The sequence below is a fragment of the Arctopsyche grandis genome, chromosome 5 (genome assembly GCF_051622035.1).
Source record: "Arctopsyche grandis isolate Sample6627 chromosome 5, ASM5162203v2, whole genome shotgun sequence".
Classification (NCBI taxonomy): domain Eukaryota; kingdom Metazoa; phylum Arthropoda; class Insecta; order Trichoptera; family Hydropsychidae; genus Arctopsyche; species Arctopsyche grandis.
In genome coordinates, this window is record NC_135359.1 from 30,331,767 (window position 1) to 30,357,557 (window position 25,791).

Below are 25,791 nucleotides of genomic sequence, written 5' to 3' on the forward strand. Positions count from 1 at the left end.
GGTAAAAATTGGCTAAAAACCTTCCTATGTATATACAATATGTCACCTATAATTTGTGATTGATTAATGTGCAATAAATAAGTTTGTGTACAATTTGATAGATGTCTCATTGATTTGCGAGTTTTTCAGTGTCTCGTAATTCAGTGACTTATATAATGAATAAAAAATGCTGCAATTTTTGTAATTGGCCAGGAAGGCGCATTGGGATTGCCTGTAATGCCTTCCTGGTATGTAATTAATAAAAAAAGAAGCCAGCAGCATGGCTCGGTGCTTGGGCTTTTGCCTAGCGCCTAGAGGTCACCGGGTTTGATCCCGTGAGGTGACCTCGATTGAAAATAGTTTATTCCGAGTATATTATCTGTAATGCAGCAGGTCAGACTTGGATATTTGTGCCTCCAGGTCGATCTTTTCCTATCAGAGTTTGCCAATTTATCTGATTTCATTGTTGAAACGGTTCCCTATTAAAATTGGTTAAAACCTTCCTACCTACTATGTCACCGCTATTTGAGTATGATTAATGTACAGTAAAATTAACGTACAATTCATAGATGTCTCGTTAATTTGCGAGTTTTCAGTGTCTTGTAATTCAGCGACTTGGGTAATAAAAAGCCATGTGAAACGTAAAGGAGGTATGTAAAAATGCTGCATTGTTTGGAATTGGCCAGGAAGGCGCATTGGGGTTTACCTGTAAGGCCTAAGGTATAAAATGTAATAAATAATATAATAATACAGTATAATATTCCGAGTATATTATCTGTGATGCTGCTGGTCAGATATTTGTGACTCCAAGTCGATCATTTCCTATCAGAGTTTGCCAATGTATCTGATTTCATTGTTGAAAAGGTTCCTCCATTAAATTGGCTAAAAACCCATCCTACCCACTATTTGAGTATGATTTATGTACAAAATTCATAGATGTCTCGTTAATTTCGAGTTTTTCGTTGTCTTCGTAACTCAGCGAAAACGTCAACGTATCAAAAAATGTCGCAAAGTTAGACGTGAATATTACGATTATTTTTCACCATCGAACTATAAAAATCGATTGAAATTTCTAGCATTGACTAAACCACGCAAAATGGCGAAGTTTCAAAACGATTTGAAGACTAGGAATTTTAGCTCAATCTTTTGCGAAAGCAAGCTAATAAGAGCCTTCTAAAAAAATGCTGCATTGTTTGTGATTGAACAGAAAAGCACATTGGGGTTTACCGGCTAGGCCTTCCTGGTATATATGTATGTAAAATAAATAAATAAAAAGACGACTTTTGACTTCAATAAGGCATCTACCACATATTCAGCATTTTAATTCATGGAAAGATATTCAAAATATTCTTTCTACATTTCCCCATTATAATAGGGAAACATTAGTTGTTGATTTCTTAGATTAAAGTTAGTAAATAAATAAAAACTTAGAAGTCTGTGCGATTGTTGGGTTCCAACAATGATGCTCTTGTTCACTACTGCCTGAAAGGAATGAAACAAATAATAAAAATCACTATCATTTTGATTTTTTTTTATTAAATTGTAATAATATTAAATGCATAAACTAGTCAAAAGTACGCAACTATCTAATAAATAATAATACACATTATTTTAAAAAATAAAATTATTTCTTCGACAGTTCTTCGTCATCGTCGCTATCAGAAGAATCGCTTTCACTCGACGATGAACTGCTTGCCTTGCTTCTCAACACAGGTTCAAGAGACTTGTTCCTGAAACGACATAAACAAATGAATACAAAACCGAATTGTAATATGTACAGCATCATCATCCAAAGCCATTCGTCATCCATTGCTGGATGAAGGCTTCTCCAACACACTTCCATTCGTCTTTGTTTTGCGCAACTCTCATCCATCTCACTTCACACATTTTCCTAATTTCGTCCACTCATCTTCCCTGCAGTCTTCCTTTTACCCTTTAGCATTCTATTGGGTGCCATTCTAGCACTTCTTTTGTCCACCTTTCATCCATTCTTCTAGCCACGTGGCCCACCCATTGCCATTTCAATCTCTTCACTCTATCCACTATATCCATTACCCTTGTCAAACTTCTCACCCACGTATTCTGTTTCCTATCTTTCCTCTTTATGCCAAGCATAGAACGTTCTGTACTTCTTTGGGTGCATTGGACTTTGTGTTCTTGGCGTTCAATGTCCAAGTTTTACATCCATACGTCATCACTGGCAAAACGCATTGATGGAAGATCTTTTTCTTCAGACAGAGTGGCATTTTTAGATTTAAAAACAACATTCATTCGTCCAAATGCACTCCATCCTAATTTCATGCGTCTCTTTATCTCTTCCTCTTTACTACTGGTGATGTCAATTATTTGAGCTAAATATTGATAATTATTTACTACTTCTACTGGTTTATCATCTAATGAGATGCTATCAGGCATACAATAACTATTGAACATTAGTTTGGTCTTATCTACGTTAATTATGTAGTTAAATTTAAAATTCAACAGTCGTACTGATTGACAATCGCGACTAGATTCATTATCGAAGTGTCTGCAGTCCAAGTGTTGATATCGCCTTTGGCCGCTTCCGACGCCAACTCTTCAATTTCCGACTTGGGCCGGTTGAGCATCGTCTGCAACAACTCTACAGCCACGTCGGACGCTTCAGAATAGCCGCAATTAGACAGATATTTCAAAGCGACCTATAAATAAGAATTAGAATATCACGATCTGCATTTCTTACACATACAACAAAAATAAATTATTCACAAAGGAAATAATCACCGAGGAAAAACTAGGAAAGCCACCTTGCAATGCCACTTTTGCAAAGTATATAAGAGGATCTGGTGATGACGGAACGCCGATGGAACCCTCAAGTTTACTAAGTCGTTGGACGATTGTGTAAGCGTCTTGTACTTTTCCACCTCTCGATAATAGCATTATTATATCACTCAACATACCGGCCGTCCAACTGTGTATAGAAAATATATGATAATACACATATTATATACCATAAATATGTACATAAAAATTTAAGATTTCATTTATACTTTATCGAATCAGGTTTGAATGCAGATTTTTCTTCAAACTTCAACCAAATATCCCACGCTACTCTTGAGAAATTCTCTTCAACCGACAGAGCTGACAGCGATTCTATCGCATTCGGATCAGAAGCCACCAATGTCGACTTGGAATCTTCTTTAGATTCTAAAAATCATTTAAAATATCAATTTTTCCGTTTTATATGTATTATTATTGACGAAAATAATCAAACTTTTACTAATGTCAATTTTTTCAGGTTCTCCCGGCGGAATGTTTCTAACCATTGACTGTAGTAAAAATTGCACTAGCGTTTGTCTGGTGGTCATTCCAAACATTACAATATTCGACCAAATTAAAGGATAATAATCACAAGCCACATTCAAATCAATGGTGCGCAATATCTACAAAAATTCACATATAAATTAATCTTTCGCTTTTAGTAGACAAAACAAATTGTATATATACAATTAAATGAAATAGGTTACTTCTTGCATTACGCTAGGCTCCGGAACATACACGTGTGGTACAAGATTGTTATATTGAACCATTAAGTTTTCCAGAGATTCATTTCGACTTATGACAGAAAAGAACTGTCTGTAGTAAATATTCTCTCTATAAGAATCGCCTATCAGGTCATAATTTGAGTCATGCAAGAGTAAATCTTGTATGCTATAGCATAATTTGATATCCTAAAATGACAACGAATTAAAAATATAACAAATATTCAACGTATAATAAAACGTTTCATAGGATATGTACTTGTAAATGAGATCGGCACACGCTCATTGCGGTTACGAAGAAGAGCGTATCTCTGGGATCCCTAATTGTAAAGCTTTGTCCTTCAATTTTGTTCATAATCGAGTACAGTACGTTGCTCTTCATACCTCCTGCGTGAAGAAACATTATATAATATAATAAATTTAAATAAAACACGCCCTAATACGTACAAATGCATATCTCAGCTTACTTTCTTTGTAATATATGGTCAAAACATAAGCCCAAGTCGCCAACGACGGTTCGATGCCGCACTCTTTAACAAACTCCGCTAAAATCTCCGTGCAATGTTGTTGGGCAAATTTCGACTCCATGAACGACAAGCTCTCAAGTATAGAATTTAGAGTGCCCAAATTCGGTGAAATGTTCTGAAATTTGACAAATGTATTACACAAATGTAATATGCAAAAAAAATCTTAGTGTTAAAATTACCTGTGATTTCATATCATTCAATAAATCTTTGATCAATTGCCATTGCATTTCGCTATCCTCTTTCAAAAATCCGATAACCGACAGTAGTCCATTGTAAACGTTGACATTTAGAGGTATTTTGTTGTCACAACATTCCAAATATAAATTGTAAGCACTTTCACCCTGTTATACAAAGAATCGTTAGACGAAGTAATATAAGCATCTATAATAATTCAACTTTACATATATTTCTTACATTATAGTGTTTGCACATGCCCTGTATAATTGCACAATAGGCTGAAGGAGTCTTTTCTTTCAAATTTGAAAACAATGTTGTTGCCAGCCCATTATTTCTAAAATGGAATTAAGAATATAACGTATGACATACATAGTTAATAATCATTTTGAATATAAATACCAATAATTTTATTTTACTACCGCCATCTATGTATAAAACTAAAGACTACATAGACGTCACCCAGATTTCAAATTTGCAAACTTCGAACGCGTCTTAAACGATGTTTTATCTCTATCGTAATGGCGGAGGATCCATCTACTTATATTGATGACCAAAATGAGCAATATGGCAAAGTATGAAAACGAAGTAAGTGAAACGTAAAGGAGGTTTGTAAGTAAAAATACCAATTATATGCATATATTAAATATAAAAAAATTAGTATATGACCAACCCATGACTTTATCTATGTATTTGAGGAATATAAAAAGGTCACAAAACAAAATTCGATAATTAAAGAGCAAGAATTTTCGATACAAATTGAGCGCAAATGTAGAAAAACACGAGACAAAAGTTCTACTTACGGTTGTTAAATTTTGTTCGAAATTTTTTTATTACTTAAAATCACTATAATTATCATACACATTAAATACTAAGAAAATAAAATAATTTAAAATGTCAAAATAAAATAATGAAATATTGTTTTGAAAAACAATACTACTTCCGGTTTACGAATTCTGACCAAAACCTTATCAGCTCTAAGTTAGTACATAAAGAATACAAATATAAATTTTCAGCTTGATACGTTCAGGGATGTGGAAAGAATCGTGGTCACAACATTTTTTACTTTTCCAAGAGGAAAATCCCACCTCCGGTTTATTAAATTCAGTGATTTTTTTTTTATTTTCATCAAATTGATACAAGGAATATACTTGATTTTTTTCGTGAAGAACACACATGTTTAAGGGGTCGAAAAAAATAGTGGAAGAAAAATCGAACAAGAGTAAACTGCCACTTCCGGATGACGGATGCTTACCAAATTTTATATATAACTTGGTATTAATTAAGCTTAAACTTTTAGATATAAAATATTAGTTAAATAAACCGAAAGGTTTCTGAGAAAAACATAAAAAACCTCGATTCTCTAGAGTAAAAGTACTACTTCCGGTTTTTAGGTAAAAATATTCAAAAAATATAAGGTTATAAAATTTATAATTTCTATTAAATGTAAAAATAAATTCAATCCGATTCAGTAAGCGGTTTGAGAGATAGTTGAATTCAAAAACTTTACAAAAAGAGGACACCTATAAGGGGAGATACCATTTCCGGTCAACTTAAAAATTTGAAAAAAATGTACGTCATATCAATAAGAATTTCAGTTACCGATACTAAGTTACAATTTGATGGGACGAGCGGTGTTCAAAAAATCCACTGACACACAGACATTTTTTCTAGATCATGAAAACATGATTAGTAATCGATTCCGAGTTCGAATCAGTCAAAATCTCGAGTTGGAATTTTTGCACGATCACAAAACTTCATCTATTGTTACTACGTAGATAGATATAGTAAAAATAACAATCATATTAAGTGCTCTCATGCTAATAATACTGCTCGGTCAAAAATTATTTACCCAATTTAGCATACTTTCAATTTCTTATATAATGTATAGAAGATGATCATACTTCCAATTTTTCACCCTATTATTAATTGACAATCCTCCTTGCCGGAACCATTTCTCTTCCAACCATTCAATTGGAAGAGGATCAGCCTCATTGAAGAAACAAAGCAATTCCAAGAATTTCTGTTGAGTATCTTGACTCAGAGAATCTTTCGATGCCATTAAGTTATATATTGTGATTGCATCTTTCACAAAATAGTTATCTATCGCCATTAAAAGATCTTTTTCAGTAACCTTAAAAACAAAATAAAATAAATAATTGTATTCGTAATATTTCTATCATACAAACAATCAAAATACACCGACTTCACTCTTTTCATTGTACACGGTCCTCGGTATGTATGCCTGAATCGGTGGATCGGCATTCTCATATGCAGTCAATTTATTCAACGGCGGATCCGACACTCGGTATAAGAAAAGGTTCTTGTGCTCTTGCAGGATCCATTTAGCCGCTTTTCTACCGGACTCTTGTGCCAAAGCATAAACTCTCTTCTTATAATTTGACATCGGAATCAAATAGGGATCGTCGTGATATCTATGAAAATGTATATGCAATTTTAATGTTTAATTTTTATATACATATAAGACGTACACAATCGGGGTTATTTTACTTGTAATGGGCTGCAGTTGGATCGCGTTGTATCGTACTCTCTATAGCTTTCAATATATCTGTTGGGCTTCTGTGGATGCGTTGAGGAATGACGATGTCATCTGGCTGGTTTGCTTCCGCATTTGTAGCCGTCGAATAGTATTTCCCACCGATGATCGATATGGCTGAAGGATTTCGACATTTGACGGAGCTGTGAAAACATGACCGACAAATCAAAACTGAGTGTGAGTAATTTCATTAAAGCAAACGGCATTTTCAAGCGTTGCTATGAAAAATAATACATATGCAGTGTGTTCATAACCTAATTTGGAATAACTTAATTTAAATACGGATGAAACTACTATTTGTCATAATACTAAAGTGATTTATTATAAAAATAATAATATTCACCTTATGCTCCTAAAAATAATCGAAGACATTGTTAAACTATTTGCAAAGTCTTATAAGCCGACTCTAAAATTAACATAACCTCTCTGACAGCTGATGTTGCCACCAGTCGGAAAAACCATGCTAAGTATTGCTAGTACTAAAAATACACAACAAAATGGTAATTTATTAATGTCAGTATAAATAACGGTTCGGTGATTACTAGTCATAAATTACTCACTAAAATCTCTATAACGGAACATCTGGCAGCCGAAAAGTCCATCATACTAACGAGAACTTGAGTGCCAAATATTGTGTATTTGCGATTTTCATGGAAAAAAATGTCTTTGTGACCACCCCAATGTGACGAATAGTCCAATTACCATAAATAACAAATCGACAGTATAAAAATCTGACTAAAATTCACCAAAACAAATAGCAGTGCCTGAATTGTCTATCAAGATCGTATCAACCTTGGGGGATATCAACCAAAAAAATTAATACTGGCCAAACGTCAAAATAAAATTTAGCATTTGACTATTCTGTGTGTCTGTGTAAGATAACGCTCGCCGTACTATAATGATCGTTTCGATTTGACATATGTACGTCACAGTTAAAACACTGCCAACAATACGTACCAATAATGATACGAACGTAATAACAGAACAAAAAACTTCTATATATACTGCTTGCTATCAATATTTCCTCTAGGGAAATAAGTTTCTGAGTAATTAGCACTATCAATTGAAAATTTATTTAATTAATTAATTTTTCTATTGTTGTTTCATATTATATATATATGTAGGTAGTGGTCTCCCTCATGGGACCGAAAGTGAAACGCCCGAAAATGCAAATATCGGAAGGTAAAGATCGAAAATCGAAAGATCAAAAAAAAAAGGGTGCATGGTAAACGGTACTATATATATATATATGTATATATAATATATATGAGTGGCATGCGGTGGAATTATCTTTCTTTTTGTCATACAGCCTTGTTTAATGTGCGCGCGCAGAATACGGAAGGAAAAGCCTGTTCCTCTTGTTCCTGTTGTATCCTGCTCGCGCAAATTAAGTGAGTATGTACGACAGGGGGAGAGACCCTTTTTTTACTAACCTCTTATTATCTTTCGATTTAAGATCTTTTGATTTTTGATCTTTGCCTTCCGATATTTGCGTTTTCGGGCGTTTCACTTTCGGTCCCGTGAGGTAGACCCTTGTAGGTAGGTAGGTATTTTTACAATTTTTTTTTATATTAAACAATAATATATATATATATATATATATATATATATATATATATATATATATATATATATATATATATATATATATATATATATATATATATATATATATATATATATATATATATAATATCGCTATTCTGTGTAATATAACGCTCTCCGTAATATAATAGTTGTTTCGATTCGACATACATATGTACGTTACAGCTAAAACACAGCCAACAAAATGTACGAATATAATAACAAATGAAAAAAAACTTCTATATATACTGTTGGCTACCAAATGTTTCCTCTAGACTAATAGACGGTCTCTGTGTATTTAGCGCCATCTATTTAACATTTATTTAATTAATCAATATTGTTTATATGTATGTAGTTAGGTAGTTTTTACCATTTTTTTTTTCATATTAAACAATTAAATATAAATTTATTTAAAAGGTATTTGTAAAAATTCAACCGCTTGCGGATCAAACACAGGACCGACACATTTTTTTTATTTAATAACTTAATATGCCATAACCCATGCGATGATATTTCATCGGGCACAACACTAGTGTATTATAAAAATGAACTACACAATAATTGGTTCATATGTATGTATGCATTTGTTATATTATATTTATAAATATTCAGGGACCCAAATGAAATAAAAGATTAAAGTTTATCAACATTTATTTTATTAAATTCATTTAGGGATTTCCCATTAGAGTATGTTATTATTATCTACAAGTTTACATATTATTTTATTGTACAGAGGTTAAAGTTTATCAATTAATTTTATGTACACTTATCAAGCTTATATAAATTAAGTACAATTGTTTTTCTAGTCAGTCTAAGAAAAAAACTTGCGGTTATACCAAACCCATTTAAAATATGAAGATTTTGAAATGGCTGGTTGTTTGGATGAGTTTTTACATAAATTCAGGACATGCAAATTCATGTAAGTAGCAATGATAGCATGTGAAATAATTACATATATTGAGATAAATGAATACAACTTTTTTTTAGATAAAATGTGTGTACCAAAAATTTGGCTAACACAATGTGAAGAAATGGTTAAAGAGTCGACAAAGACTGCTGCTGAAATTCAATGTGTACCAGCAAGAGACAGGTATTAATTATAATACACATTATCATTATATACATGTAAGCCATGAAATAAAATATTAGATTATCAAAACTTTTTTCAGAGTTGAATGCTTGAGTTTTATTCAACAACGACATGCTGATTTTATACCAGTCGAACCAGAAGACATGTATCTAGCTAAATTAATGCCTAATCAAGACTTTTACATATTTCAAGAAATCAGAACAATCGAAGAACCTGTTGGTGATTATGCAACTCTTTTTAAGTGCTTAAATTCGTATTCATTTAAAAATGTGTTATTAAAACGTATCGTTTTGTTTATAGCTGAATACCGATATCAAGCTGTAATGGTTGTGAAGAACACATTGCAGATCAATAGTTTGGAAGGATTGAAGGGTCTCAAATCTTGCCATACCGGCATAAACAGAAACGTTGGATATAAGGTATACATATATGGAAAAACAAATATTTTTGTTTGTATTAATAATTTATTGTTTTGTATATTTTAAGATTCCTCTTACAATGCTTATGAAAAGAGGTATAATTGGATCAATGAATGATCTCTCACTGTCACCCAAAGAAAATGAATTGAAAGCACTCTCACAAATGTTTAATAAATCTTGCATCGTTGGAAAGTGGTCACTAGATCCTACGATCAACACAAAACTGAGTAAAAACTAAGAGCTACAGTCAATATGATTATTTGGTGCAATTATTAATTATAAACGACATTTTAACAGAGACTAGATACTCAAATTTATGTGGAATGTGTGAGAAACCTTCCGTATGCGACTATCCGGATGACTTCAGTGGTTACGATGGGGCTTTACGATGCTTGGCACGCAATAACGGTGATGTTGCATTTACAAAAGTCATATACGTCAGGATGTTCTTTGGAGTATGTATATATTTGTATTACATTTGTGGAAAACTAATTTTATATTCGGTTACTGATTGATTTATTCATTTGAAAGCTTCCCGTCGGCACGATTCCGGCAACAACAACCAACGAAAATCCAGATGACTATTCTTATTTGTGTGCTGATGGAAGCAAAATGTCTGTGAAGGAGAAACCGTGTGCTTGGGCAGCCAGACCTTGGCAAGGAATGCTGGCACATCAGGATTTGTTAGACAATGTAGATCCATTGCGAAATAAATTGAGGGAATTGGGAGAGATTGGTAATTCTTGATATTCAATTGTGTACTTATATATTTTATTTAATTGGTGTATTAAATATTTATATATCGAAGAAATTGAGATGGATTTAATATTTACAAGCTTTTTATTATTAAAGGGTATATTTTATTCGAAAACTCCAACTCGAACCTTGTTGACTCCCGGGCTTACAAATTCCAGATTGAAACATTTAAAATTATTAATAGATTTGATACAGGTTTTTCATTCTAAATTGATCCTTTTTCATTTAAAATTAAACCTTTTTCCTTTCAAATTGACCTCTTTTCAATTTCTATATATATATTTTTTTTTGATTTTTAAATGCTTTTTATTATTACTTAATTATGTTGACAATACATCTTATATCTATTTTAATAGCTACTGATATACTGATCATTTTCTATTTTACAATTTTAAATTAATTTTGTTAGTAATCATAGTATTATATTATTATAATGTTAATATGTACAGCGTAATAGGAAAAAGAGCTCAAAAACCTATGTACAATTCTTATAAATGCTCATAATACATCTAATACATAATATGAATTAAAGACTCTCTAAAGTCGATGACCTAAAGCAGATTGTGTTTAGGTAATCTGTTTTTATACCTGAAGGGTATAGACATTTTGTTGTAATCACCGTGACTCTTCACAAGTGTGTTAGTATGGTTATTAGTGATTCTGTAATAGAATCTACTGGTTAGTTTGTTAGTAATGTCTGTAACAAACGGAATATTATATATGGCATGCAGTTTTTTCAAGTTAGTATATATGGGTGTTTTAAAAAATTATTTTTAGGGATAATTTCTATTGATTTATTGCTTATATATTTGTTTATTGTCTTGGTCTCGGTGGAAAAATTATCAATCATATCAATTTGTTATATTGACATTACATTTCATTGCTTATAGGTAAAAATAAAAATTCTACATGGTTTTATAACGTTCTAACTATGTCAGAATATATACATTACTTATACGACAACACTCCAATTACACCAAACAATTATCTGGATAAAAGCAATTATACAATTGTCATTGAAAGAGGTCACGGGGAGCCCGAGCCTGTTGTGAGGTACATGAACGTGTCATTTCACGCATAGCTACTAATCAAATTACACATTAATTAATTTCAATATTAATTTATATAGATTGTGTGTAACTTCTGATGTGGCATTATCAAAATGTCGTATAATGGCTTCGACTGCGTATAGCAGAGACATACGACCTCAGCTACAATGTGTTCAAGATAATAGCGATGACGATTGTCTCCAAATGGTGTGTGTTGGCATTTTTTATTGAAATTGTTGTTACATGTCTTTAAATGATACATGTTTTAGGTACAAGACGATAAAGCAGATGCTGCTTCCGTTGCCGGAAACAAAGTAAAGACTGCAATGATACAGCATAAGTTATCTCCGTTGTTTAGTGAAACTTACGACAAAAAAACAAGTCAATATGCTGTAGCTGTTGTCAAAAAGGGGACTTCGTTTAATTCTTGGAACGATCTTCAAAATAAACGGTATGATAATTTTAATGCTGTAATTTAAATGGGTTTGGTGCAAACGATCGACAAGCGCCAGACAGACTGAACCACAGATTAACTGGATGGCTGCTTTAAACGCAATTCTCGACTTCACGAATGATAGATTGCACATCAGATGACGAGTAACCTTTCCATGTGCACAGATGCAATTATAAAAATGGTAATTATTAAAATTGAGTTGGATCTTTCTGGCGAGTTTAATAAGGCAAAATTCGGAACTAAAGTATCAGAAGCACAGAACGTATACAGGGTAGGTATGTCGGGACTTCGGGTAGATTTCGCTTAGTGTAAGTGCGAGCAGTGCGCACGCATAAGGTATACGTACAGTTAATCTGTGGTTCAGTCTGTCTGGCGCTTGTCGATCGTTTGCACCGCATCGAATTTAAATATGCTTTGTTTGTTAAACTGAATAAAATTTTAGATCATGTCACAAGTCCTACGATTCTGTCGAAGGTTTCACAGCTCCAGTCTACAGTTTGATTAAGCATGGCTTCATAAAAGAAAAAGAATGCGGTCGATTAAGATATTTATTGAATTTCTTCTCGGCTGGCTCTTGCATTCCTGGAGCTTTAGAAGGCATCAACAATCCAAATGGTATCTGAAACTATGTATATCACGAATGAAAATATTCAGATGATTTTTTATTGCATAACATTACAAATTCCAATTAGTCTGGAGTCTACGGTCAAATAAGCTTAAAATATACTTTTATTTATTGGAATATTTTATTTAGAATACAAATTGGCCACTCAACAGTGTGAATCTGGCGGTGAATCAAGCAATGATCCTATAAAATGTTTGGACGACAACCGTGGAGATGTCGCATTTGTCTCTAGTGAGTGTTATTTTTAGTTAAGTGTTTTTCTTTCACATTAGCCTATTGTGAAACTTATTTTCTACATTAGTGAGTGTAGGTGCAGATATTGAATTGTCTGGTAACCTGCGTTCATCATTGTTAATAAGTATAATAGTATTATTTGAATATGCTCCACAGAGCCGCACCATCGATATTTGCGAATTGTGCGAACCAAAAAAAATCCTCGGGTCCCCTTTCATTATTACTAGATGTGAAACAAAAATCTAAAAGGATTTTAGAATTTTTAGGATTTTAGAGGGGGGGAGGAGGCATCAAAAATATTTTTGACACAGGCGGCCAAGCTCCTCAAGGCGGGCCTGGTGCTCCATCACTTGAGCTTGGCGGATGATTTTCGGTATATAATATGTTGATGCTGACGATTATGTGTAAACTCACCTTCCCTCTTTTATATTTATGTAGCTTATTTTTATTGATTCATTTATAATGTTACTAGCTGAACCTGTCATGCGTTGCAATGCGACAATGACGCGTGCAATCCAGTTCCCCGTTCTCGTTCCCGTTCTACAGACATATATATATATATATATATATATATATATATATATATATATATATATATATATATATATATATATATATATATATATATATATGTATATATATATATATTTATATATATACATATATATATATATATATATATATATATATATATATATATATATATATATATATATATATATATATATATATATATATATATATTTGTTGACGTGGGCCATCCGCTGTGCGTTTGTGGTACAGCCCTGAATGGCCAGTACATTCGAGTGTGAGGTAGGCGTGGTGCGATTATTGTCACACTCACGGGTGTTTTCCCGTTTTTTTTCACAGTAATCTTCCCGGACATGCAAGTAACCATCCTGAAAGTTCTATCGTATCGGTTCAGTGTTTTAGGAGCCTATTCGAGACACACACACACAGACATTCAATTATATATATATAGATTATTTCATTTGTTTTTGATTCCCAGTCCCCAGACCATTGAGGGGCAATTGAGGGACAATTGTCTGGATTTTTAAAATAAAATTTATATTTACATTTTAGATTTGGATGCACTTCTTCTAAGCCCTGAGAAATATCAACTGATATGTTTGGATAAGGCCAACGGTGGTCGCGCCGAGGTGTCTGACTGGGAAAATTGCAATCTAATGCAATTACCTCCGTTGACTTGGATGGGTGTAGATTCAAGACCGAAAAGGCCGACTGATTCCATTACTCACTTGATGCTGGCCATCTTTGATTTGGTCACTAATTACAGAGTGGAGATATTGGACTTGTTTGGAGAATACCTCAAACACAATAACGTCATCTTTAATGTAAGATTCCAAATGTTTTCTAATACAATATCGGTTAAAAATGTAACAAATTTTATCAAACAATTTTGAATTTTTAGGGAAATGCTCAGGGATTGGTTGCGAGTGATCTTAAATGGTTTAATGATTTTGATAAAATTGTGTCTAAAGTTAAGTGTGATTGATAATAATGCTTCAATGTAGTTTTAATGTTTTTATTATTATTTTTAAATATAATATCCATTAGTTATAATGGTTTCGTTTTGAAGTTTGTTATATACATAATACATATGTTGAAGCAATGTTTAATTTTTGTATTTACCTCCTTATGCTTGGAATTAATCGTACAAAATGGCTCATAATTACATATAGAATTAATTTCGTTTAATTTTCACAAGGTGACTTTTATTAGGCATTCATTCTCACCGGCCCTTTTACTTAGGCCTTGGCATTTATCATGTTGAAAGCTCTCGCGTACCTTCGCCGAGAGGAATATAATACCGGGAAGTTGCAAACTCCACCCACTAAAATGAGGGGGAGGCTATGCCCTAAAAGCCATCTCACCCCCTAAATATTTTTTTCAATTCAGATTTACATACTATTTTTGTTTGCACACAAAATATTATAACAATTTCGATTCAATTCTTTAACATAGATTATCATATATATATATATATATATATATATATATATATATATATATATATATATATATATATATATATATATATATAATATCGCTATTCTGTCTGCGATAACGCTCGCCGTCAATAGTCGTTTTGATTCGACATACTTATGTACATACTTATATAGAAAAAAAAAACTTCTATATATACTGTTAGCTACCAATTTTTCCTCTAGGCAAGTCTCTGAGAATTTATCGCCATCTATTGAAAATTTATTTAATTCATTAATAATTTTTTCTATTGGCGTTTTATATTGTTTATATGTAGGCAGGTAGATAGTTTTTACCATTTCTTTTTCATATTAAAGAATTAAATATAAATATTAAATTAAATATGTATATTTAAAAGGTATTTGACAAAAATTCGACCGCGTGCGGATCAAACACAGGATCGACACATGTCTTTTATTTAATAACTTAATATATAAACACCTAAGCGATGATATTTCATCGGTTACAACGTGGTAGTTATTATTATAATCATCAATTACAGTTACGGTAGTTATTATTATAATCATCAATTATTCATCGATGGATGAAAGTCTGATCATTTCTCTTACATATCTGTTTATTTTTTCCAAAAAATTTACATATTTCTCCTCAATTCATATGCCCATTTGTCCACTTCTTTTACTCGTCTGCTGTTCATTCATTTGGCTGCATGTCTATTGTTTACGTGTATTTTTATTTCACAAAAGCGTATTTTACCAAATTTTAAATATTTTAGATAGATTTTTTATTTTATATTTATATTTTAGGCAGATTTTAAATATATGTATTCGAAACGAATATGCTTTACAATAAAATCTTAAAACTAAGCTGCACTGTACGCATGCATACGTTTTATATGAACAATTATTTGTATTTTGATTTATGCAACAGAAATGTAATCTGGTCAATGGATAAAAGATTCATAATGTACATATGAATACACAACTGTCAATCTACATGTGTGAACAAATAGAGATATGTATTATGAGGGTAGGACGAGTGAGAAGACTGTGTTGTTAATTCACAACTATTTATTTCGACAGCCGGGGAGGAAGTGAATGCTTACCGGCGAAGCACTGGTCACAGTATTATGGCCACTCAGGGTTGCCACAGTATTATGTTTACACATAATACTGTGGCACAGTACATTTTCATCGTGGTTTCTTTTTATAATCTGAAAATCAATGAGAATACAAATTTTACGATTAGCATTGATTTTCATATATTTCGTAAATGTTATGGTAAATATAAACAGTGAGCGAACGAAATTGGATTCTTCTACACACACTAGACACGAATAATAGTGTATTTAAAGTCACCCTCGAAATGCCTGAGCCGGATCGACGTGTTTGAGTGGCGTCGTTGAAAACGAGACGTGAAAAAACTGATGAAATTTCAAGGTGCAGTTAAAATATTTTCGCTCTGGGTTATATCATGGGAGATGGCCATAACTCCGCTCCAAGTACGACCCCTGCACCCCCATAAAAATGCTAAGAATGAAAATTGCATCCAGCGCCTTGCCGAGAATTCAATTTGGGAATCATTTTCGCGACTTCCATTTACCAAACCACCCCTCTCGTACCGTCACCCCTCCCCGACCCCTTGTCGTAAGTCGTCCCCCGAGGATTCTGTGTCCGGACTACTGACTTAAACTCGCACACAGTAGGGGTAAAGTCTGAAATTAACAAAGTTTCCACGTGACAAGTTCCAAGTCGGGAAAAATTTACGTGTATTTGCACACTCGCTCATATTTTCATATATGGCTTTCGGCTTGCTGAACATTTTAATATTGCGATTTTTAACTTGGAATTTTACACACACATACATATAAGTAGTTTCCAAAAACATATATCGTATGACACTGTATAATATATGTTTGAATTATATCCAAAGGTGAAAATAGCAGAAAGTATTAAAATACTAGTGTTGTACCCGTTGATTCCAACGGGCGGTTTTGGAAAGGAATTAATACACGAATTTAAATAAAGTTACATGTTATATATTAATACTAGTGTTGTGCGCGTTGAACGGGTGGTTTAAAAAAGGAATTGAAACACGAATAAAAATAAAGTTATATGTAGTATAATGTATAATGTAAGGTAATTTATAGGCGCACGCGCACGTAATATTAATCATAATAGAAGTGGCACATTATACACTTAGCAATCCAACTCGTTCGAAATGATGAATGAATTCGAAATGATAAATGAAATTCGAAATGATGAATGAAAATGTGTGTGTGCCCTGGGGGCTTCGCCCCTCGCGCCCCCGACGCCTTCAGCGGCCTGGGGTCTTCGCCCCCAGCGCCTCCGTCGCCCTGGGGGTAATGTAAGGTAATTTATAGGCGCGCGCGCATGTATTAATAGCTCAAGTTGAGTGCGCATTACACGTTCACTAATCCAACCCATTCACCCGTTTGAAATGATGTATAAATGTGTGTCTCACGCAGCAGTCTTACCCGTTTGAAATGGTGTATGAATGCTCTCGCGCAGCGCATCTGACGCTGACGTCATCCGTTCCAACGCAAGTGCTCAATATCAGGAGCACATGTCAGATGCCCTACACTCCCCCACTTCCTCGCTACCCCACTTTTCTGCCTCTCCTCGACATGACTGGTGGATGCGTCCGCTATATATCCACAAACATACATAAATCGAGTCCGTTTTTATATATATTACAATAATAATGTCCAATTCAAATATAAAATTTAATTAATATTTTTTTAATAAAAAATGGTGCATTTCAAATAATACGCTTTAAAAATTTTATGATACAAAGTACTCCAGAATTTAATAAGTCTAAACTAAAAAAAAAACCTTCGGACCTGAAATAGCGTTTATATTTGTCGACAATGCAGAAATGCCATTTGAAGTGGTTTAATATAACGAGTTATTATTATATTTCTATAACGATTTCAGACGAGATATTTATACGGAATTTTAAGACAGCGGGGTAGAATTTTCAGAATTTAATATCTTCACAAATATTTATTCATAAAGCGTTTACAATGAAACGGGTTTATATAATAAAGACCCGGCTTCGCTCGATTAAACATTGTTAATCTTATAGTAAAAATTATTCATACTCACATACTTACGTAATCTCATTCGAAATTATATTTTAGATATGTATATTATTTATGGATATGGACGATGGGGATTGCACCATTCTCCGTATCTTCTGGAATAAAAAGTTATTATATTATTATTCATAAAATTTTTGAATATTTTTCTTTTTATATTTTAATTAATTAAATCATTAGGAAATGTAATTTTATATTTTAAAAAATTCGAAAGCTGTTTGGATTTGATGGAATATTTCAGTACGGGATTATTGATATGCGTTGAGTCGTAAATTATTTTTGAAATTCAGAATAAACTCCCGCAAATAAAAACACCTGGCAGCCCCCGGGCCAGGTAATATTTCGAAATACAATAAAAAGTCTGCAAAACCGCAAAAAACGCCTGGGGATAGCACTGTAAATAATTTCTTAGGTACGTATGTATACAGTTTCCATGATAATATATCGCTGAAAACGTTGAACCGGAAAAGGACATTAGGTATAGGTGATGTCGTTCCAGTTGGCCTGGCAATATTTACGCCGTAGGCTCCGAAATCCGAGCATTGTGACGTTTAAGCCAGGCCCGTAATTATACGAGAGGGCGGAGGAGTTAATTGCCTCAGCCGGCCCTTGCAGCCCTCCGGCTAAGTGTCTTCGCGCCGAACTAGCAAAATTCACTTAGACCTGATACGGCGTAAGTGCATTTACGCCAGTGATGACCTCTTACCTAGACGGGATGAAGCCGAGAGGGTAAAGGAAGAAAGTGGTAGCTTTCTACTTAGACTTTTATTATATTACATATAATATAATTCATATATACGTTGATGGCGTGACTCTACTTTTCACATGGGGCATGTATAGTTTGCACTGCTACTAAGGCAAATGTGTTTGTATTTGATATTATTGAAGTTAAGTATAAGGGCCGGGCCGCACCGCTCAACTCGCGAACAACTTGGTTGAGGACGACCAGACCAATGCATGCAGGTAGATGGGACATGCCACACTCGTCAACTTGTTTGTCGCACACATTTCCATACATTTTTTCGTGTCGGCCGACAAAGTTGCACGGTGCGGCCCGGCCCTTAGTGTTGGTGGTGCAAGCGTTCGGAACGTTGCAATGCATGAAACTGGTGGAACGATGGGTAGAGCATTCTCATTTTTTTATTTCTATTCCCCCTCCTAATTTATGTGATTTAATTGAAACGGTCCCAACAAATTGGCAACCCTGTGCTAGCCCGTTCGCGTTATGGTGCGTACACATTAAGCCAACGAAGGTTATCGAAGGCCAACTTAGTTGGGACCAGTAGCGTACAAAATATCGAAATAAAATTAAATAATTATTATATTAAAATTAAAATTAAATATCGAAAGTTAAAACAGAATGTACACAATTTAAATAAACTTTCGAGATTGAGCTAAAATTAGATCATCAACAATCATATACAGGTAGTCGTCGACTTAAGATGTTTTGATTTTTGATATGATATGACGATACGCAGTATGATCGAAAAAAAATCAAAGAATTATTTTTTAAGTCACTCTTTAAAACATATGGACTTCGTCAAAAAGTACCGCTACTGTCCTTTGAGAAAAATTATCGGCAATGGCAAAGGAAAGAAAAAAAAACAAAAAAATAAAAAATAAATCAGCACAGAGATAATTTTTGTTTGAAACATGATGAGCGACAAAAATCATCTCTGTGCTGATTTATTTTTTTACTGGGATCATACTTCGGCCATTCTATGATTGTGTGAGTTGATTTGAGAGTGTCTGTGTATGTATGAAAGAAAAAACCACAAAAAAAATAATAAATAAGCACACAAGCATTGACTTCAAAATGATATACATATTTATATATTACTAGCTGAACCTGGCATGCGTTGCAATGCCACAATAACGCATGCAATTCCCGTTCCCGTTCCCGTTCCCGTTCCAACATAAAAAAAGTTTTAGTCCTATAGCATGTTTTTGACTAATTTTGTATTAAAAAATAACGACAAGCATCAAAATGCAAACGCACATAGGTAAGGCCAACAGGCGACTGCATGACTCAATAGCCACACGCCAAAAGCGACGAAAACAATAGCTTACGAAAATATAGCCGTCTCTTTCTCTTGCATTGATTCACCAATCAACAAGAATATGCAAGCGAACAGTCAAAAACATGAATTATCGCTACCGCCTTTAAATCATACTTTGGAACGTAGGAATGTATAAATGTATTTTTTTACGATGCACCCCTTTTCTAAATCATACAAATTCTATTAAAATAAATTTCTTGTAGTTCATTTTAGGAATACAAGAAATATTGGGTGTACAGCTTTGAAAACCACATAGTTATTACGAAAAACGTAAAAATTGAGGCACTTGCATACCCCACTTCGGCGAGGGAGCAATTTGTAGCAAACCCATAAACATTACACATGTGAGAGGGGACAATTTTAAACATTATTCTATACCCAGACAGTTTGTTTTGGACAATTTGGCCCGTTTAGTCGATTCTTAGCATTATTTTCACATTTTTTCAGGTCCTTTCGCAATTTCACACCTACCCCCCCAAAGTTTTTCTTTCTTAGCACGATTTTCAAAGCTCTTTAAAGCGTCTGAGGTTTTTCGCGTTCTCGGACTTGAATCGGGGCGGGTTGGAGAGGGGAGTGGGGGGGGGGATTTTATGGGCAATATACGACTCTTATAAACTGTGTGGTGTTTCTGCTTTCGCATGAGTTTCAATTGAATAAGGCTATTTACGTCGGACTCGGAGAAAAGAAGAACAGACGGCTGCACGTAGCAAGACGCGTAAATCACGTTTAATTTCCTATAAATATACAAAATTCACCGGCTCGTTTTTATTATTGCACACCGACGAAATTTAATCTGGAACGTATACTATGGCTTTATTGCGCTCGCCGACCCCCTTTCAACACTGAACCAAGTCTTTGTGTGCTTTATTGTATTGTATATTATAGTTACTGCAGATTTATTTGTATTGTTGTGTTGTAAATTGGGAAAATTTATCACGTGGAAAGTTTGCCAATCATTTTCTATTCGTGTATACAATACGGCCGAATGAAAAACGTCATTCATTTTCTAACCCAGTATAGAGTCAGAATGAACAAGTTTTATTTTGTATACAATTACAATTAGAAATATCAATAATTTGTTATATGTATGTACATAGATGGTAGATTCATTTATTTTATATCAATATTTTTTATTTATTAAATACGTACTTATATTCGTTAAGATTTTATCTGAACCAAACAGTTTTCGCATATTAGTGACATTTGACTGGAGTACGAGAATAGCTTCAATTAAATTAATTAATTTTTTTACATATAGTGGTAGCGTATATATTTAGCACCACTGAGGTCAAAGGTTCGAGTCCTCGCCACTGCTGGTTAGATTTGGGGGTTTTGTGACTCTGAGTTTGCCAATTTTATCTGATCGTTGCTGAAACGGTTCCTGAAAATTGGTATTAGATCTAATCCTGTTGTCACAAAATCTGCCTGTGTATAATTTGTAATAATTATACACAGTTATCTAAAATCTATAGATATCTCTATAGACATCTCTATAATTTCGTATTTATTATATGTATAAAAATTGTATACAAAAAAAAAATCTAAAAATAATCCATAGATGTCTCTATGATTATTATTTCTGATTAATTGTTATATGCTATATATTCGGCTTGTATATGTATGTATTACTGTATTTCTGATTTCTGATTGTTTATGTATTCTGTATTTCGTTAACGTACACCCGTCGCATTGGAGCAAATCTGTAATGGCGAGTGTATATTGATTTGTAACAATAAAATAAAATAAATAAAAATAAATATATACCAGGAAGGTAACTGGTAGCCCCAATGCGCCTTCCTGGTCAATTACAAACATCGCAGCATTTTTTTTTTATTAAACAAGTCGCTGAATTACAAGACACTGAAAAACTCGCAAATTAGAGAGACATCTATGAATTGTACATAAATTTTATTGCACAATAATCAATCTCAAATAGTGGTGACATAGTAGGTAGGGAGAATATTTAGCCAATTTTACCAGGAACCGTTTCAACAATGAAATCAGAGAAAATTGGCAAACCCTGATAGGAAACGATCGACCTGGAGTCACAAATATCCAGGTCTGACCAGAAGCACTACAGTGCTGCTGGTCAGATCTTTTCAATCGGGGTCAGCTCGTGGGATCGAACCCGGCGCCTCTCGACGTATATGATATCATATGTATCATCATCATCACCATTTATTCACCACCCAACACGCTTCCAATCTTTTCAGGTATAAACACAGATTACGTAAACACAATCTGCTTTAGATCGTCAACTTTAGATAGTATTAAATTAATATTATGTATTAGATGTATTATGAGCATTTATAAGAATCGTAAATAGGTTTTTGAGCTCTTTTTCCTATTATGCTGTACACTAACATTAGAATAATATAATACTATGATTACTAACAAAATTAAATTAAAATTGTAAAATAGAAAATGATCAGTAGATCAGTAGGTATTAAAATAGATATAATATATAGCACTATGAACCTACAATATAATGAATTATTATATATACAATCCCCTAATGTAAATTGGTAACTTAATAAATTTAACATGGTAACTGTCCAAACCTTTCAATATGACTACAGTTTGTTTTCCCTGCACCTGACTAACGCCCGGGAAAACTCTCCCCAAATTTTTCACTACGACCCACACCTTTTTCCCGATACTCTCAGCGGAGGGGGTAAGGGTTTGCGGCGTGATAAAAAAATGGTAAAAAAATTGCAGTGGTTATAGGGAGGGCTGCGACCCCATTACACGGTGTCCCGGTCGCCTAATTAATTCTCCTCGAAAGCCTTTAGTTCCGCTAGCTCGCTGCGGCCACATGGGCGAATATAACGCTTGATGTATGACGAGCACGATTGCCGCAAACTGGGACAAACCATCGGTTTGCGATCCAATTAAATCCCAGGTCACTAAAACGGTTTTATAATCGCAAACGTCACACCCGGTCGACGACACTTATTCCATCACAATTTGCGGAAGCTCAATCATAGGTCAGTAATTATTTGCAATTACCGAACAAAAGCTCGATTTGCCAATACATTTTCCTACTGGAAAATTTTAAATGTCCTCCGATTACAAGCTGTCTATGTACATATTATATAATATATGTAATTTGTAGGTCAAATCGATAGTACGATGTATTAAGTATAGCCAGCAGTATGGCTTAACGGTAGCGTATATATTTAGCACCAAGTGATCAGTGGGTTCGATCCGCTATACTGTTGGTTAGATTTGGGGGTTTTGTGACTACAAATCGATCGTTTCTTATCAGAGTTTGCCAATTTTATCTGATCATTGTTGAAACGGTTCCTTAAATTTGGCAAAAAATCATCTTTCCTGTTGTCACAAATCTTCTGTATTTATTGTATGTACAATATGTAAAAAAATATGTACAAAATTTAAATCCATAGATGTCTCAATGGATTAAATCTGTAATTAATTAATTAATTGTTATTTCGTGTTCTTCAGCTTCTAGAAATACAGTGATTTATGTAATAATAAAATGCTGCATTATTTGTAATGAATTGTCCAGGAAGGTGCATTGGGGTCTTCCTGTCAAGCCTTCCTGGTGTATATCTTTGTAAAAATAAAATAAAGTATATACATATGTCGGTTTTTCATCGGACACATACCCCCGGCCAAAAACCCCCTGAACATTAACCCCCGTGCAAAATTGTTATATGTTAAATAATAAAGTAATAAATAAGAATAAATTGAGTGTGGTAGAGCATGTTGAATTTCAATTTATATATTACATTTAATTTCAATTTATTGTAGTAAATAAAATAAATATCAATTTAAAAGACTTTTAGTCACCAGTTCGCGTTTGCGTTCTGTTGTATTGAAAGTAAATTTTAATAAAAGTGTATATTATTGTAATATGTTTTATTATTATTACATTTTAAATATTTTAGATCCATGATGTAATTTTAAAATCGAGAAAAGGAAGAGTAAAAGAGATTCAAATACAATTGATTTTGGAGTTTTGTATATTTTAAATTATTATTATTGATTACTGATTTTTTATTATTGATTATTGATTATTTATAAAGAATCTGATATATGTACGTATTTTTAATATCTGTATTTCTGAATCTTTATTTTTCTGGCTTAAATATATTAGCATTGATACTGAGTTTTTAATAAAGATACTCTCAATTTTTACAAAATATTTGTATCCTTAACGGGTGGGAGGGGGGTTATTTGCAAAAATTAACTGGGAATATAAGGAAAGAGTATAAGAAAATCATCAATTATATGTTAAATTTAAAATATTTCATTTTTTATGTCCTTTGAAATCTCAATAAGTTGAGAGTTTAGAATTTATAAAGTGTTAGCTGTTATTGTAAAAACATATAAACAAAAACAGAAACATTATCTCAATGTGTTTTAAAAGTTGATTTCAGTGAAAATTCACCGACAAAAACTTGTCTGCAGAGTCGTTTAAAAAACGTGACTGATTTAAAGTGCGACTCCACAGTCCGGTACAAAAGTCACTTTTGCCAAGGCTAATTTTTATATAATACTATATACATTTATATGTATAACCAGCAGCGTGGACTAGTGGTTAGCATATTATGCTTTCGAGTGGAGTGGTCACGGTTTGATTCCTACTAGTAGCTGTTGGCCAGACCTTGATTTGTGACTGCAGGTCGATCTTTTCCTTTCAGAGCTTGCCAATTTTTCTGATTTTCATCGAAACAGTTCCTGTAAATTGACATTTCCTTTCCAATCTTTCTTGCAAATATATTAACCAGTAGCGTGGTCTAGTGGTGAATGTTGAATTATCTCGTACTTGATGTTACGAGTTCGATTCCCGCTTCTTGCTATTGGCCAGACCTTGATTTGTCAAGGTCGATCGTTTCTTATCAGAATTTGCCAATTTTTCTGATTTTCATTGAAAAGATTCCTGTAAAATTGCCGTTTCCTTCCCAATTTTCTGTTGCGAACCTTTAGTTATTGTTATATCTTAGGTTTCGCCATATTGCTCACCATAGATGTCTCTGTGGTTGTTTATCGAATATAAAATTCGTACTGTTACATGAAAGTTATTCATCGTTATTTATCGTATTAATACGATATTTGTAATATCTGACGATAGATGTCAGATATTGTTTAGATTTACATGTATCTATGTAATAATTATGTGGACCAGGAAGGCGCATTTGGGGTTTACCTGTTAAGCCTTCCTGGTATATTTGTATATATGTATGTAAAATAAATAAATTAAAAATTCCCAGCGAAGCCGGGTAAAACCACTAGTATTGAATAAAATAAGATTAGTTGTACGAACCAACACATGCAGTTTATTGACAAGCATCGTTTCAATGAATGCTGAACGCCTCAAATGATCATAATGATCATAATTGACCTAATGAGTACATTTAGACCAATTATATTGGCTCATCCTTGTCAATATCCGTCTCAAAAATATACAATTATTCCCAACAGGATGTTCCCGAGCGGAATTCATTCTCTGCAAACGTGGGAACCATGCAAGTGCCTACGTCATAACTTCCACATGTATTAATGTATTTTATTTTTTTTTTAGTTTTAACTAGCTTGATGCACGTTGCAAGCGTCCGTCTGTCGGATGTGTCCACGTGTTGCTCTCTCTAGACTAAACTGAATTAAAATCGTTCACGACTGTGGCTGAACTAAAAGCGTCTGTCGAGCAAC

At 33.4% G+C, this 25,791-nt stretch overlaps 2 protein-coding genes across 2 annotated transcripts; one reads left to right on the forward strand and one right to left on the reverse strand.

The window, feature by feature from the left end:
* Nucleotides 1–1,484: 1,484 nt before the first annotated feature.
* On the reverse strand, nt 1,485–7,217 carry LOC143911511 (small ribosomal subunit protein mS39). Its single transcript, XM_077430404.1, has 14 exons — nt 7,099–7,217; nt 6,710–6,898; nt 6,405–6,633; nt 6,103–6,332; nt 4,439–4,535; nt 4,204–4,365; nt 3,965–4,139; nt 3,757–3,884; nt 3,483–3,686; nt 3,236–3,398; nt 3,006–3,162; nt 2,740–2,926; nt 2,470–2,657; nt 1,485–1,709 (listed from the first exon to the last, which is right to left on the reverse strand). Exons 1-14 carry the CDS (start codon nt 7,125–7,127, stop codon nt 1,604–1,606), a joined length of 2,244 nt encoding a protein of 747 aa, XP_077286530.1. The 5' UTR covers nt 7,128–7,217; the 3' UTR covers nt 1,485–1,603.
* Nucleotides 7,218–9,101: 1,884 nt separating this feature from the next.
* Tsf1 (Transferrin 1) lies at nt 9,102–14,692 on the forward strand. Its single transcript, XM_077431101.1, has 14 exons — nt 9,102–9,258; nt 9,327–9,429; nt 9,509–9,648; nt 9,730–9,848; nt 9,916–10,075; nt 10,146–10,303; nt 10,380–10,584; nt 11,495–11,657; nt 11,734–11,860; nt 11,923–12,104; nt 12,550–12,722; nt 12,862–12,963; nt 14,050–14,321; nt 14,399–14,692. Exons 1-14 carry the CDS (start codon nt 9,192–9,194, stop codon nt 14,480–14,482), a joined length of 2,055 nt encoding a protein of 684 aa, XP_077287227.1. The 5' UTR covers nt 9,102–9,191; the 3' UTR covers nt 14,483–14,692.
* The last annotated feature ends 11,099 nt before the right edge of the window (nt 14,693–25,791 follow it).